The sequence below is a fragment of the Arachis stenosperma genome, chromosome 8, assembly GCF_014773155.1.
Source record: "Arachis stenosperma cultivar V10309 chromosome 8, arast.V10309.gnm1.PFL2, whole genome shotgun sequence".
Taxonomy (NCBI): domain Eukaryota; kingdom Viridiplantae; phylum Streptophyta; class Magnoliopsida; order Fabales; family Fabaceae; genus Arachis; species Arachis stenosperma.
Genome location: NC_080384.1, coordinates 25,297,307 through 25,314,811, shown reverse-complemented (window position 1 = coordinate 25,314,811; position 17,505 = coordinate 25,297,307). Strand labels below are relative to the sequence as shown.

At 30.3% G+C, this 17,505-nt stretch overlaps 1 protein-coding gene across 1 annotated transcript; it reads right to left on the bottom strand.

The window, feature by feature from the left end:
- Positions 1-16,195, bottom strand: LOC130945643 (uncharacterized). The gene is given in 8 exon segments (XM_057874347.1): positions 1-524; positions 894-1,673; positions 1,872-3,089; positions 3,177-4,102; positions 4,192-4,633; positions 4,717-4,770; positions 5,563-5,622; positions 15,190-16,195. Coding segments are annotated over 8 exon segments (5,010 nt in total).
- Positions 16,196-17,505: the final 1,310 nt, after the last annotated feature.

Here is a 17,505-nt window from a genome sequence, read left to right as displayed (position 1 = left end):
TTAAATATTTCTGAAAACTTCTTGATAGACCACATTATATGTTGATGTGGAATTGTTGGATTGATCATGAGATATTATGATCTTTAGTCCATCTTTGTTAGTAACTCTTGAAACAGCTACATAAAGTTGTCCATGTGTAAAAACAGGTTGCTTAAGTAGCAACCCAACATGATTTAAAGATTGACCTTGACTTTATTTATGGTTATTGCATATGAACATCAAAGGAAACTGTCTTCTTTGAAATTTGAATGGTAATTTTCCATCTGACGGGGTTAAGGTCATTCTTGGAATGAACACCTTTTCTCCAATATTGCTTCCTGATAAGACCTTAGCTTCGATTACTTTGTTGCCTAGCCTTGTGATAACCAATCTAGTTCCATTACACAGACCGGCTGAATGATCAATATTTCGAATCAACATTACAGGACAACCTTCTTTAAAACAGAGTTCATGGTTTGGGAGACCTGGTGATTTTATACTTGCTAAAAATTCTGGAGTGTGTATGCTAGCTAATGTGTCATTATCTCCTTCTTTAAAGCAAGGCGAATCTGAACTTAGGTATCTTTTCATTTCATTGTTATTCAAAGAGAGCATGTAATCATTAACTTCTTCAACAACGCTAATAGTTGGCGCAAGGATAGCCCTTCCTTGCAAATGTTGTATGTTTGAATAGTCCTTTAGATAGTCAGTATAAATTGCTTCAACAATTGCTTGGATTGGGTCATTAAAATCTGTCAGTAAAAGTTCTTGTGGTATGTCAACTAACCCACATCCATCTTCTAGTTGTCCAAGCCTTCCATCACCTACATTCAAGATCCACGTTGCAAACGATTTCAATTCCTCACTATTGTGAATTCCAGTTGAAGTTCTTAATCTCATATTCTGTGTTAAGCTCAAAATTTGGCACTCATGCCACAGGTAAGAAGAGTTAATTGAAGCATTAACAATGTCCTGTCGAGACCCTTTTGTGATAACTGGAAGAATTTGCCTGAAATCTCCGCCAAAGACTACAGTTTTACCACCAAAAGGTAATGATAAACTTGAATCATTAGTAGAACGAAGCAAGTCTCTCATAGTCCGATCTAGTGCTTCAAAACAGAACTTATTCATCATTGGTGCTTCATCCCAAATAATAAGTTTTGTTTCAGAAATTAACTCTGCCAATGGACTTCCTTGTTTAATGTTGCAAGTAGAATATTCATCAGGAGTAAGAGGTATTGCAAATCTGGAATGAGCTGTTCTTCCTCCAGGTAATAAAAGAGATGCTATACCACTCGAAGCAACTGTTAAGACAATTTCACCTTTTGACCTAATAGCAGCAGATAATGTTTTCCAAATAAAAGTCTTACCTGTACCTCCATATCCATATAAAAAGAAAACTCCTCCTGAATTTGAGTTCACGGCAGCAATAATTTTATCATAAACGGTCTTCTGTTCCGATGTCATTTGTGCTAAGTATTGACTGTGTTGTTCTGCTAAGAAAACACGATCATAAGATAGTTCATCAAGTATTAATTTATTTTGCATAATTCCCCGCCGTTGAAGGTTTATGTTTTCCATATTAGGATATGGCATTGTTGGAAAATCACGCAGTGTCTTTCCGTTACTATTAAGTATTTGCTCGATTTCAATCAGAGTCAGTTGTAATAACTCAGATTCAGACAGAGTCAAATCTGCAATATGAATAAAACTTTCAATGAGTATGATATGATTTGTATGAAATCAGTAATGAATAATTTTTGTTAAAAAAAATCATTTCTTTTCTTATATTTTGTAACATATGTATAAAAGCATAATTATACAAAAGGTATGCTATAGATAAGAAATATAAAGTAGAAAGGTAGGATTAAATTTTAGATAAGGAAAAAAACCTGGTGAGTTAAACATGGTGATATGATCATGTAGTATGCCATCTGATAATAGCCCAAAACTTTTTTCCCAAACGGCCTCAGGTCGTACCATTGTGTTTGACCACAAAAGTGTTGCAAAAAGTTTGCGCACATAGTGTCCAGATCCCCAGTGACTTGCTTCTTCAATTGCGTCAACATATTCTTGATCATCATCTAATAAACCTCGTGCATAACACGCATCTCTAAATGAAGAGTAGATGACACCATTGTATGTTTTAACATCTTCATAACTTGTTGGACCTCTTACAATATTCAATAGCATTCTAAGATAGTATAATTCACCGGATGATGGTGGGACAAAGAATAATCTACCAATTACTTGAGCACTTTTTCTTGGTTCCCAAGTTCTGATGCTTCGTTTCCAGACAAAATGAGTTGGGAATTCATTGTAAGTTAATAGTCTGGCTGATTCATAAGTTGCATTTGCTTTGAACCATGCTATGAACATTGATTCTTTGATTGTTGCTCTGTTTACCGTGGTTTGCAATGTGTCGTTATCTTCAAATAGAACTGTCTGCTCATCAGGCAAGTGAAAACTCAGCCGTTCAACTGATGGTTTCCTATAATGTATATCATATGCAAATATCCTCCAAGCAGATTCACATGGAGAGATGTAGCGACAATCATGAAACATTTTTATTTCATCTACAATGAAATTAGGACGATCAACTGCTGAATTTGAATAGAAAGATGCTGTTACTCTATCATTTCCTTTGTTAATGTACTTGAATAGATACTTGATTGAACGTGATTGATTGCACCACTCAACATTTATATGAGCACCATATTTTAACAATAGGAATCTATTATGAGGCACAACATAACGATTATCCAACTCAATACCTGAAACCTCAATGGTTCTATTATCATCTCGACGCCTATATATTGGATATCCATTTTGATCAATGGTAGTAAAATCAACGAATTTTTTTGGAAAATGACGAATGCACTGACCGTTTTCCATGCAAGGGGAGTTTTTCTTTGCAAGCCCACATGGCCCATGTACCATAAAATGCTTAACTGCTTCATAATAATTTGGATCATGTAATGGATCTGGGATCTCAGCTGATATGATTTTGTCAATATCTTCTGGAGAAGGATATTTATATTCTGCTGCAAGAAATAGTAATATATGCGCATGTGGCAATCCACGTTTCTGGAACTCGATGGTATATATCACTGCAAGCAAAGGTTGTTAAACACACCAATCAGTTGACTTTTTCAAACTGTAGTTTTTTTTAAATGATTAAATAATAATTTATTTACCTGCTTTGGAAACACCAAAAATTCTATTTTTATGAATGTCTTTGATAAGCTTCTCCAACTTTGCTTTGAATAACCTGCAAATTACATCAGGTCTGTCTTCAGGCTTCAAGTTGGTCTCTTTGCAATAACGTTTGATTTCTTCCCATTGTGGATTGCAAGTAAATGTAATAAATAAATCTGGATAACCAATTGATCTGCAGATGGCCATTGCATCTTGATAATTTTGGATCATATATCTTGGTCCACCTGTAAAGGTTGCCGGTAGAATAATGCGCTTTCCAATGTTAGATGCTTCAGTTTCTCCATTGAGAATTGCATCTTTTAGTCCCTTATAGATTTCAGCTCTAAATTCTTTTTGTTTTGAGTACACATATTTCAACCTAGAAGCTTCAATCATTGAGTAGGCATCAACTATGAATTGTTGAAAAAGTCTTCGAGAATAGATCAAAACACCCTCACGTAAATTTCTATGTTGTATTCTGAAAGCAAAGAAATCCCTCATACTTACATAGGAGCTTTCATTGTTAGGATTGGTGTTAACTATATTCAATGAAATTTTTTCCCTCCAACCATCTTCACCATATGGAAACAATAAAGGGTATTGTAATCCTAGGTATGACGGATGTAGTTCAGAAATCCGTTTAAGTTCACCAGACTTTGTTTCAACAATAATATCCCTTCCTTGTGTATGTGGATCAAAATCTCCGACAACCAAGCCTGCAACCTCATCAACTGATGGCAAGTTGTATGTTCTTCCATCTCTACCCCTTTTTCCAATGAGCTTAAGACGCACGTTTGTTTGGGGATTATTAGTCAGGACATCCCGCATCAAACGAAAAGATTTGGTAAGAACATTATGTGTATCTAGCATTTGTATAATGTCTGAAACTATGTGAACATTCCATTTATCTGCGTCTTTGTCAGAACTGAAAAGTAAAAGCAACTTGTGTAATTATTTTTGAAACACTGCATAAAAGTTTTAAAATTCAGATGAAGCAACATTATTATATCATACCTTACAACTGAAGTCCGGTTTTTAATCTCATTTTGAGTGTCATAAATGTATAGTTGAGCAAATTTTGCTGACGCTCCTTCTTGAGGCAATAAACTTCCCATAAGGTGATAATTCTGACCATGCAAAATGAAGGTAGGGGGTCCTCGACTATTGTTGTTAACGGATCTATCTATTTTCCCCCCAAACGAAGTAAAAGCAAACATGCTATTATATGTGCGAGTATTATTTTGGAAATGAATAGCTTTTGCATCTGAGCCAAAGAATAACTCATCAAGAATTTCTGGTGGTTGTTGTAGTCTTGGTAGCTGCACTTGACCTCGACGGCAACATAAAGTGAATTTAGGATTTCTTGAATTATAATGTCTATCAATTCGTTCATCATACCAGAACCTAGCGCCACAGTGCTCGCACTCAAAATCTGGATCCCCCATATCTAAATAACCTGTAAATCATGGGTTCTTTTTAAAAATCAGCTTTAGTATTAAACAGCCTGTAAAAGGCATGATTCATATTTCAATGTACTACCTTCTCTTTCATTTTGCAACATAGTGTCAGGCGGTAAATTATGTGGTTCTTCAGCTGTACAATGAAGACATCAAAATTTAGCAGACTCGTGTAAAAACAACAGCATATTCTAAAACATATGAATAAACATTTTCACTTTGTTTGGATGTTGCAAAGAAAATGGAAGAAAAGAAAATAAGAGAAAAGAAAATAAGAAGAAAGAAAATGGAAGGAAAAGTTGAGTTATTTATATGTTGTTTGGATGAACAGAAAATAGATGGAAAGAAAAGAGACAGAATTTTTTTTTGTTTGGACCCAAACAAAAGTGAGAAGAAAATCATAATCATAACAGTATCAAATTACATTAATACCCTTATCATAAAATAAAGTATAAATATATTTATTTAATCATGTTTTATTATATTTTATAAATATTATAGAATATTATAATTTTATATATTAATTTAAATTATTTATCTAATATATAAAAATTTAAAAATTTTCTTATTATAATAATATATTAAAACCAAATTTATATTAATATTTGTCAATAAAAAAATAACTAAGTTTAGTATTGAAAATACAAAATTATAGTACTTTTCTTCTTGTTTTCATGCTTGTGATGGAAAGAAAATTTCATTAGTGAGACCCACACAGGAATTTTCTTTCCTTCTTATTTTCTTTGATAACCAAACAAAGAAAAAAAATCATTTTCCATCTATTTTCTTTCCATTGATTTTTTTCATTTATTTTCCATCAAACCAAACATAGTGTTATTCGTTAATTAGATGACTTTCCTATTAGAAAATTAACATTTGCATGTGCTTCTTTAGATATTAATTTGGTTATATGAAATGAACAACATACCATGGTCTTCATGTGTTTCATCGTGATCGTCACAAATAGAATTGTCCTCTTCCACCGTGCCTGCCATTCAATAGTAATTCATAAGCTGTTAAAATTGGAGAATTCGTTAAATTCAGATATACTGAATGAGAGATTGCACTTATAAATTATAATTAAAGACTGAGTACATAATGTAAATGATCATTTAACTAAATTTATTTAGGAGCTAACAGTCAGCATTTTTTTTTACAAAGTGACATTGAACATTGAATTTGGATAATGTTCTTTTAAGAATACATCTAATAACAAAATTTGTAGCATTAGAATTTTTTGGTTCAATTAATTTTGTATTTAATTAATTCACATGCATTATAAAATCACTTAAAAATAGTCAACTTAATTACTGAAGACATCTATTATTCTACATGCCAATTGGAGTTAAAATTGTATAGAGAGATTATATTCTTTCTTTTAGCCTGCTTGCCATTCAATAGTGATTCGTAAGCTATTAACATTGGAAAATCCCTTAATTACAGGTACACTACAATAGAAGTAGCATTTATCAAGTAAAATTAAATACTGAGTACATAATGTAAATGATTATTTAATATATTTTATCCAGAAAGTAATGAATTAGAAAAATATTTTAAAAATGGCACTGAGTATTGAATTTATATGATGTAATTTTCAAGAATACACGTAATAACAAAATTTGTGGCTTTCGAATTTGTTTGTTCAATTGATTTTATATTTTATCACGGGCATTATAAAACTACTAAAATACAGCATTATTATAGATACCTGAATAACTTACCACTTAAAAAAAAGTCAAACTTAATGAATAAAGACATCTATTGGTCTGTATGCCAATTGATAGAAAAGTGTATAGAGAGATTTTATAACTCTCTTCTAGCCTTCCAGTCATTTAATACTTATTGGTGAACTGTTAAAATAAAAGATTTTCTTCAATATAGATACACTAAATTAGAGGTTCATTTATCAATTAAAATTAAAGATTGAGTGAATAATGTCAATGATCATTTAGCATATTTCATTCAGGAACTAACCAATTAGAAAACGTTTTAAACAATGGCAGTAAGCATTGAATTTAGATAAGGTAATAATAAAAAATACACTTGATAACAAAATTTGTGGCATTACAGCTTTTTTTTGTTCAATTGATTTTGTATTTTATCAATCAGTGGGCGTTATAAAACCAATAAAAAACGCAAGCATTATAGGAACCTAAATAACTAACCAATGTAAAAAAAAGTCAATTTAATGAATACCCCCATCCCCTCTCTGACTCTCTCAAGAAGGAAAACCCTAACTGCATACCCTTTCTATCTGTCTGAGTTCCAGCGCCGCTAGTAGTAATGGTGTTGAGTTCTCTGCCCTTGTTGTGTCGTCAAGGCTAGAACTTTCGTTATCGTTGTCAGCCGGCACCTCTTAGCCTGGATCCGTTAGCCTCGCATCGCCAAATGGTTTGCTCGGAGCTGTTGTTGCCATAGTGGTTTGTGTCCTCCTGGTGTTGTCAAGCCCACGTCTGCAGTCGTCTTCAGCGGCCGTGCTGTACTGGTGTGGCTGTCATCGTTGTCTTCGCCCGTCTCTGACATTGATCCCTCTCTTTATTGAGCTCACAGCCAAGTGCCATCGTGTTTTACTCTGCCGCCGTGGAGACTTCTACCGCCGTGGACTATCGCCATATGTCTCTGCTGCCGTCCAAAATTATACGGTTTGATTATGTTATTCTCTCTCTTTCTTTACTTCTTCCGTAGCTCATTCTTTTTTTTATTTGGTTAATTATAATGATCCTGAATTGGTGTTTTAAGATTCTGGATTCTGGTAGTTGTAATTGCCAATAGTAGTGATAATTTTGTTTTGATTAACTCTGTTGATTAACAAAATAGAATACGGTTGCTGCTTGTTTTGTTGCTTTTGTTCTTTTAATTTTGGAATAGTTTTGTTGACTGTAGATGAAAATTTCAGAAATTTTTTGGAATAATTTTGTTGATCATGAAAAATCCAATTCGACATTGATGCCAATAACCAAATGAAGCCTTTTTTTAAAGAAAATTTTTTCATAATAACTTCTAAGGAATTTGAATGTGTATTTTGTATGCGTGACATTTTATTTTGCTGTATGTAATATGTTCTTGATGATTTGTCATAATTTGTGGGTTTGGTTGGAAATTTGTTAACGTTTTCTAGATGTTTGGAGTTGTCTGTGATCTTTTATTGCTAAATTATAGTCAAGTTATTTTGTGAAATTGTGAGATATTAATTTTACTAATTTAGAAATAATTTAACTAAAAAATTTGAAATTACATATTCACCTTTGAATAATTTTAGTTTATATTTAAATAAAACTGTTGAACTCCGGTTAAAGCACAGTGACACTAACAATTGAATCAGTCACTTACCGGTTGGATTTTCACAAACTTAGAAAACCTACTGTCATGATCTATGTGAAATATCTAGTTATTTTCAAGTCAAATGTTATTGCATTTTATGATTATATCGATATTATGCATAACATTACTAATACTTTGTTGAACAATGAATCTGTTTGAACCTATCTCATTCTCAACTACCGTATTTGTAATTTAAGTGATCTTATTTTTTCTAACACAACCTTGTGTATAATAAGTAGCTAATAGTTTCAATTTTTGACATATGTCATAGAATAATGATATTGCTAAAACTCAAATCTTCAAAAATCCTCATTGTTTACAGAAATTTTTATAGTAACCTAATTATATACACCTGAGATAGTTGGGTAACTAAATTTAATCCAAAATAAGAAGATACCTGGTTGAATATGAGAGGAAGTCTTCCCAAGATGTTCTCCTGATAGAGTTGCATGTTGTGTTGTTACATCTATTCGTCGGGAAGTATCACGATTTCTTGTAGACTTTCTCTGAATTTGGGAACTATTCTTTATTTCCGTAACAATACTCTCTCGTGCAGTACATCCTTGAAACAAAATAGTTTTTAGACTTGCACAATGTTTGGCACAAATGAGATGCACGGGAAACTGATTTCATGAAATTATATTTTGTTATAAGTTTTAGTTGTCTGTCATAAAAGGCATGCATAGATATAAGTATTACCTTTTAGTTTGATGGATTCCTTACAGTCAAATTAATAGGATGAATAACTACATTACTCATTAGACTTATTACCAGGAATGATATCTAGAATCTTGTTAGATAAATAAAAAACAAAGAGACATATGGATGTTTACTAATCTCTGTCATGCTCTTGCTTAACGATGTTAAGCTTACAGGAAAATATAGACAGATTTTGTGCTTAAAATTTTAATTCTTTTTGTGTAAATTTTTTTCTTAAATATAATTGACTTATTTTGCTTAGACATTAAAGGTCAACTTGCCTGATTGTATTTCAGCAAGAGGTCGTCTACCAACAGAATAATCTTCTTTGAATGTGTGACACTGTGAGGAATCTGGTCTTTGATTCTCTGCAATGTAATGTCCAACACTTTATGTATTTTACATGTAATAAGAAAAGGGAAAATATGCAAGTAGAAACTAACAAAAAAGTGTAACATTCGAATAAGAAGAGTATAATGTCATACTCAGATTGAAGAAATTAATAGTAAAGATAAACAAATGATATAACCTTCATGTGTTCTGTGATATAATTTTTGCTTCTTCCCCACAACAATAGCATATCTCTGTTTTCTTGCATGTTTTGCTTTATCTGAATTCATCCCTGGAAATCTTCAGCAAAATTGTTGAGGAAATAAGGCTACAGAAGGAACTGTAGCGATGGAGGCTTAGTTTGTGAAAATAAGCCTTGTATGTGTTTCATTTACCTCTTTTACAAAGGAAAACTACAAACTATTACGGAGAGGAAAAGTACAAACTATTACAGAGGGAACGATCTCTATTAAAAGTTGTGAATTGGAAGTTTTTATTTATGAAGATGCAGGTGTTAAAACAAAAAGTTTTGTGGAAGTCTAAGACACATTAAAAAAGGTTTGTTGTGACCTACTTATCCTTGTTCTTGGTTAGATAATTGTGTACTCTTTCTATATATTCTACATGGAGAACCAACCTACAACTCAGATTTAGGTTTATTATTAATATTCTTGGGAGTAAAATACTTTCCTGATAATGTTAAAATAGAATCACACTCAGAGTGACTTGATGTGTGCATTATCTAATAGACTATGCATGTTCTCTATTTGCCTTTATAAGTACAATTTGTCTTGTACTATTTGTTTATTGTTCCCATATATTGGTTCCGTGAATGTCTAATTTTCTATAATATTGTGCCTCTTTTTTTTCATCATAGGAAAAAAAAATTAGGAACGTGGTTAATGGCTATGTACTCATGGGAATGTGTGAAACTGGCATTTGGTACAAATGCATGCGTTATGATTTTTTGTTTTTTTCTTCTTTTATTTTATTATTGTGATTTGTGCTATTTCAACGTTTAAAAATAATCAAGCATGAAAATTATTTAATTAGTAAATTTAGCTAACGCTAATATTTTGATAATATGTTTATTTTGGCCATACCTAAATTTAAGATTTTTTTTTTCTAAATGTCTTAGAAATCCAAGGATAAAATTAGTTATGTACTGTCTTTCCCAAGAAACTTTTGTTATTATTTTAATTTTTTCCAGTTATTTCCGATGTTGATGGGATGGGGCTGAATTTTTTTATTATATTATTTACTATTGTATAAAGAGAAACTCATAACCTTTGTTTTCTTTACTTATTTATTTATTGTTAGTTTAATTTATTTCTGTTTGTTTTCTTTAAGATATCTCAATGCCACTGGCGTAATGTATTTTATGTAGTTCTTTTTGTTTTTGTTTTTGTTTTTGTTCAAAAAATTATATATCTTACTATTTTTAGTTTAAAAAAACTTCTTATTGATTAAAACAAATGTTGTATTCACGATCTTTTTACTCATAATTCTCTAATTGATATATTTATACTTATCATTTCTGGTATGATAAGAATTGTTTTCCTGAATATTTTATTCCTATAAGGTGAAATGCTATTTTTATTGACTTATACAAATTAAATTACACGGAATTTGGTCATCGATAATAACTTTTCTTGAAATTTTTCTTGAAAAAAAGCATTCAACTTGATTGACTCATGTTCTGTAGAAAAGAATAATACAAAAGATTTTGTTTTTTACAATCCTACTCAACTGGGAATAACCCTAGACAAAGTTGGTTAATAAAATTGACTTCCGTGGGATGCCACCATGCTCCACATTGAAGATGGTGTCTTAAATATCCTTCAGAATATTTGAATCTTGACAGTACAATTTCATTGGAAGGTCTTCCTGTATGTATACTCTCATCCGTTAATGTAATGAGATCTTTGTCTATAAATAATCTAGGATGGTCGTATATCTTTACACCTTGTAACTTGAGTCTTCCCTTCCATGAGAAAGAATCATTCCTTCTTCGTTCAATGCTCCACATGGATACACGACAGTTATCTACACTTCCAGGGTAAGAAATGAAGCAAACCTTTTCCTGATAACTTAAGATCTTATGACAATGTGATCGAAATTGTACTGGTATAGGCAAAATATTGATTTCTCTCGTTATAATCGAGAAAATCACAATTGACTCTGGTACTGAGGACTGGTCAGCTGAACAATTGATCCAATACAAATGACCATCAAGTGAGACATACTCAGGACTAATTTTTCCTATAACACCATGACAACCATACATTCTTGTCCATTGTCGAGTTTTGGAAGAATATATCTTATATAGAATATGTTTATCATTTGAGGATTTTTTAAAACCATGGAAAATACAATACTGAGTCTCTCTTGGAAGATATACAAAAGCTAAGATATTATTCATTGAGATTATGGAATCAAATTTGTTGTAAGTAGTAATCTCTTTGGTTTTTCGAGTTAATATATTGAATACCAACAGAAAATGTGTATGTTCGTTCGTCTGATATGAAAAACAAATATTACCATTTTCAACTCCGATGATTTTAAAGGATAGAGACTGACTTAATATTGGTGGCAAGAATGAATACAATCTATTACCTTTATCTGGGTTGACCCTAATGATCAAATTTTTCTGACCTGGCCATTGAGAAAAGGAAGCTTGAATTAGAATTGAGCATTGATTCTTTGAATGAAACATATAATGTTGGGATAAGAATTCAAAAGTTGATAGTGTTTTCATCCACTCTGTTGACAGGAGTCTGCATCTCCCAATAGTAAGAGGATCAGTTCGGCATAAAATCTCAATGATTAACTCTTTTGGGAGGGATTTTATCGCATTTTTTGGTGGTGTATAGTGTTTATTCATTTTTTGGGAATGTTGAAAAGGGGGTTTTGTAAAGGTTAGAAATTTATAGCCATTTGTGAGTATAAGTTTCCATTACTGAAGTTAATATTATATATTTATGCTAGTTAAAAGCACGTGATCCATTTCTTTAATAATTGGAAAAAAGAGTTTGGTTCCCTGATTATATAAAGAAAAAATGTCTCTTCAAAGTCATTTTTAGTTTTGTCAGTGTGTAGTCATTCTTTGAGTATAAAATATTAAGTTTTTTTAATAAAAGTCAATGCATTGTTTACTGTGTTGCTAAAGTAATACTATTTCAGATACCTTGATATGATAGATTGTTGATACAGGACTAATTGTCGATACTATATACTGTCATTTGTGTAGGCTATAGAGAACAAAATCTCCCCGATGAATTGGAAACCTACAAATTATAGTTTCTATAACATAAACTGTGCTTTTAATAGAAAATCCTAAAAAGGTAAATATATTAACCTGGGGAGAAAGTTGTCCTTATTTTTTACATTTCATCGGTGCTCACTAAATTTAAAAACTTGTTTAGTTGTGTACTATTTGAATTTTTAACATTTGGGTCAAATAGCAGAAAATTTAGAGCATCATTTTAATATTTTGTCAATATCACTCATGAATAACATAAAATATTCTATGGCATTTTTTTAATGGCAGTCTTTTCTACTGACTTTAACTATTTTATATCAGCAATTATAAAAAATTATCAGATATAATACTTATAACTAATATAATTTATTAAGATATAAGTTTTTAACTAATAATTCTATATTGAGTAAAGTAAGTTTTTTGGCTTTGAATTATGTTTCACATTTTAAATAGCATGGCTACATTTTGTAATTTATTCCTATTCCAAAGTTTCCAAAAGTTGCCTATCAATCTTGCGTGTCAATTCTGTTGTTGTATTAAATAAATTTAAAACAAAACTTGTTCAGGTATGTTTTCAAGTTATTAAAATTTCATATCAGGATTTTTTTAAAAAGAGAAAATTTCACTCTCCTCTCCCATGAGATGCTAAAATGACACTTTTCTCTCTTCTGTTTTTAAAACGTATATTCTCGTCCCTTATAACTTTTAAAAAACCTATTCTTTAATACATTTTAAATATTTTGTGTTAATTATATCCATTTTTCAACGAAAAATAATTTTTTTTTAAAAAAATTTTCTTTAACAAAAAATTTAATTTATTTTGATTAAATTTTGCTTGCCAAAATACCTTTTAATAAATTATTTTTTATTGCTTAAATTATATTTGGACCAAAAATATTTTTAGAAAAGTTTAATAATAAAATTAATTTTTTCTAAGATACCCTTTAACAATTTTTTAATTATTAAATTATGATTTGACCAAAATTTTTTCTAACAATTTTTATATTTTACTATTAATTTTTTGATATCAATATAAATTATTTTAATATTAAAAAATATATTAGTAAGATTATTTTTCAAAATCAATATATATTAATTGTTATACACATTAACAATTGTAAAATTTTTTTATTTAAAGTTTAAATAATATACATTGATATCGAAAAATTAATAGTATAATAAAAAAATTGTAAACAAAAAATTTATTAAAATCATAATTTAATAATCAAAAAATTATTGAAGAGAATCTTAGAAAACAATATTTTAATTATTGAATTTTTTTAAAATTATTTTGGTCAAAATTTAATTTTGTCAATAAAAAACTAATTTATTAAAAGGTACTTTCGCAAGCAAAATCCCATTAAAAAAAATATAATTTACGTTAAAGGATCTTTTTGTAAAAAATAATTTATTTTTTCTTGAAAATATATAAAGTTAACATAAAAATTTTAAACTGGATTAAAGAGGAGGTTTTTTTTAAAGGTTATAAGGGAGGAAAATATACATTTTATAAACAGAGAGGAGGGGAGCGTCATTTTCGCATCTCGCAGGGGAGGGGATTGAAATTTTCTCTTTAAAAAAAAATCAGATACAATAATAATACCTGTAACTAATATAATTAATTAGGATGTAAGTTTTTAACTAAGAATTATAGATCAAGTAAAGTAAATTTTTTGGCTTTAAATTTTTTTAAAAATTTCAAAACCCTCCCTACATTTTATTTTGTTTCTATCCTTTCTTTACAGTTTTCAATTTGCATAGGATATATCCGTAATAGCTTAATTTTAGAACCAAAATGAAAAAAATTGTCACGTATTCATTTTAAAAATTTTAAATAAATAAGGAAAGAAAACAAAAAAAGTATTGTGATTAACTATATGTACTCTTTATGTACTCTAACTGACTATAATTAATTACCTTTAACATTAAAATATCAAAAAAATAATTTAGGTAATTGAATACCTTTAATTGCATATATCTTTTGACTTTAATGCATATTATAATTATAAATTTCTGAAAAATTTTATGTGATTATGTATGTAATTTACATATTATTTCTTTGACTTATGTATGCTAATTTTTTTAAATCTATCTTGTTTTTTTTTCTTTACACAAAAAAATTTTAGTGATAAACTTAACAAAGCTAGTTATCCGATTGAATCAAGAGTTTGTTTTTTATTGTATATTTTTTGTTTATATTTATATTGTATAATATCTGGTACATTTTTGTACAGTTATGTACTAATTTAAATAAGAACATTCGGTTAAAATTGAAGAAAGTGAAAATAATTTTTTTGTAAAAAATAAGTTATAAGGAAATATGTCCATATATTTATGTAAATTAAAAATAAATCTTAGTATGGACTGTGTATATTGGATCCAGTTAGGTATAACTCAATAGTAAGTTATGATTGAAACATTGTATGATCCACTATTGATATAATCTTACTACATTTTACAGTAAAACTGCAATAAACATATAAACTTATGAATTTAAAAGTAATATATAAATTCAAACCCTTCACAATTTAATAGCCATGAAGATTGCACAGGTAAAATGAATACATAATACCAAGTCATCACTAAGAAAAAGTGAGATGTTACTATTAATTTAAAAGTAGATATGGGCATATGACAACTATTTTCGTGAGCAATCTTTCCCGTTCAAACTAACGCTAAACTAATACAACTGCTAACAACTAATGACAGCAAAAAAGATTTAAATAAAATATGATAGAAAACTAAAAACAGACAGATACTACCAGCACACCAAATATAACAAAGAAGACATTAAAATTGTAAATTAGACTGGGAAGAAACTTTCGTTGAACTTATGGATTGATTTCATTTTCACGTAGCTGTCATATTGGATCCACCGAACTGTTTTCCTTGTGTGATTTGTTTCGTTGTACTTGAGAATATGGAAATAAGTCGACTTCATACCATCCATATCCAGCATTGGTAGATGCCTTTCCATGATGTGTAAAAGGTTATCATCAACAAATAGTGCAGGTATGTAAGGAACCCCAATACCATTAAACGTATATAGCTTGCTCCAAATAATATCATCATTGATAGCATCAGCTTGCCAAATGGTAGAGCTATATGACTGATCATCATGATTATTTGTAGCCAGACAGAGCTTATCATTTCGGATCAACAGATTAAGGCAATGGGCATGAGCTTCAGTTGGAAGGGAATATTTATGAAAAGTAAATGTTACTACAGAGAATGATACAATACATGGAGGGTCAACATCCTCCTCATGAAGTAAGCAACTTACCCAATAAATAACACCATCAAGGGAAACGTAATCAGGATCCAGTCTATCAACGTAGGGTGGACATGTGAGCGACACATTCCAACCCCTGACTAAATTTGTAGACATTGTTAATGTCCATCCAGGACTTTCGGGCTTTTCCTTGAATAGGTGGACAACTGCATAATTAACGGACCTGGGATAGTAAACAAATGAGAAGAAAAAAGCACAATCATCACAATAATGTTTTCCAGGATCATTCATGATGCTAGACTTCCTAGTTGTTGGGTTCCAAGTAAGTATAAAGGTTCTTTTCCCCATAGAACAATAACGTATACAAAATATACCATTCTGAACACCAATAATGTGAAACCATCCCTCTTGTGTTAACAAAAATGGAAATTGGAATGCAGAGGTTTGACCACTCCATGCATTAATTTTCATCATCCAATCTAGGGGAGTAGCCCACCTAGATGAGAATCCGAAATGTGCAAAGAGGGAGCAACCATTGCTTTTCCATCTTGTTCCCATTTCTGTTATGAACTCATAGGAGTTAAGTTTGTTTCTCCAATAGCGGCATGTTGATCGAACACTTAAAAGCGTTCTTGCATCACAACGATGAAATATCCCAAGCATGATCTCATTAGGAAGGTCTGGCAGGATGACTCCCTTAGGGGGAATGTCACTCATTTTTGTAACTGAAAAGTAAGGCAAAGACAATGATAGAAAAGAGTCTATTGATAGTTATAAGTGTTAGTTACTTGTTTATTTTTTGAATATGAAATGGTAGCTCAGTTGAGGCCATTTTATAGTGAAGTGTTTCCCTATTAAGGTATGAAATCATAAAAATTAAGTTGACTATTTTCATGCTTGTAGGGACTCACAAATTTTGAATAATCATTTTATGATAAAATGCTAATTTCTCAGCACTAAATAATGATAGCTAATATACCAGGCTTTGTATAGCAAATACTTCACATTTCTTGATACCGTCCTTTAAGATCAGTCATTTCTTTCTAGTCAATTAAATGAGTTAGTCTAGTCTTACTTTCAATAATGACGGCTTATCAACATTTTGCTTCAAAGGGTTACCATCGAATAAAATTGTTTATTTCAGTATATTTTACATGATCTATAAATGAATATCCAAATTCTGATTGATTGATGGGGATCATTGCAAAGATTTGAAAGCTAATAAAGTTAAGGGAGAGTTTATGTCGACATTAACAAATGAACGCCATTAATGCAATTAATCGAGTGCAGACTCTCTGTGGCAATTGTATATCTTTAAGCGGCATAATCTCTCCTTAGATTTTCCATTAATATTGACACAGACCGTTTATTTTAGCTATCATTTTTTTCTTTTGTTTCTACCATCTTTCCCTTAAAAAAATTTATTCCTTATGTCAGGAGAGACACAGATTTTTTATCTTCTCATTTAAAAACATATATATTCATGTATTCATGTATTCTCTATTACATATGAGTTAAAATAATCATTTAGAGTTGGAGATAACATAAAGTCTGATCTAACCATAAGGACCCTTTATTAATTAGTGAAGAGATTACATAAATTTTATTATAGATGTGGTTTCTAATGTTATATTTTTTGAGAAAGTATAGGGAGCTAATGGAATGTTTGTACAATGTGTACAATAGAGATTTAAGAAGTATTAGAGATATAATCAGTAATGTTACCTTTTCACATCAATTGAAACTTTTGGAATGAGTGGTATTATTACATGGTATAAGAACTCTAAGTCTGAAAGGTCAAGAGTTCGATCTTTGGTGATCTCGAAAATTGACCTGAGATGTTTATTATCCCTAGTACTCAGATGGTTATTCTAGATAGTATAGGTGATGTTTATTTTATAACTCAATAGCCTACCTCAAAAAATGTTAATAAAGTTAATTTGGTTAACATTAGTTGAATACATGTCATATCTTATTGTTGAATCTAAACAAAATAATTGTTTACATGGATATTTTTTCTATTAGCT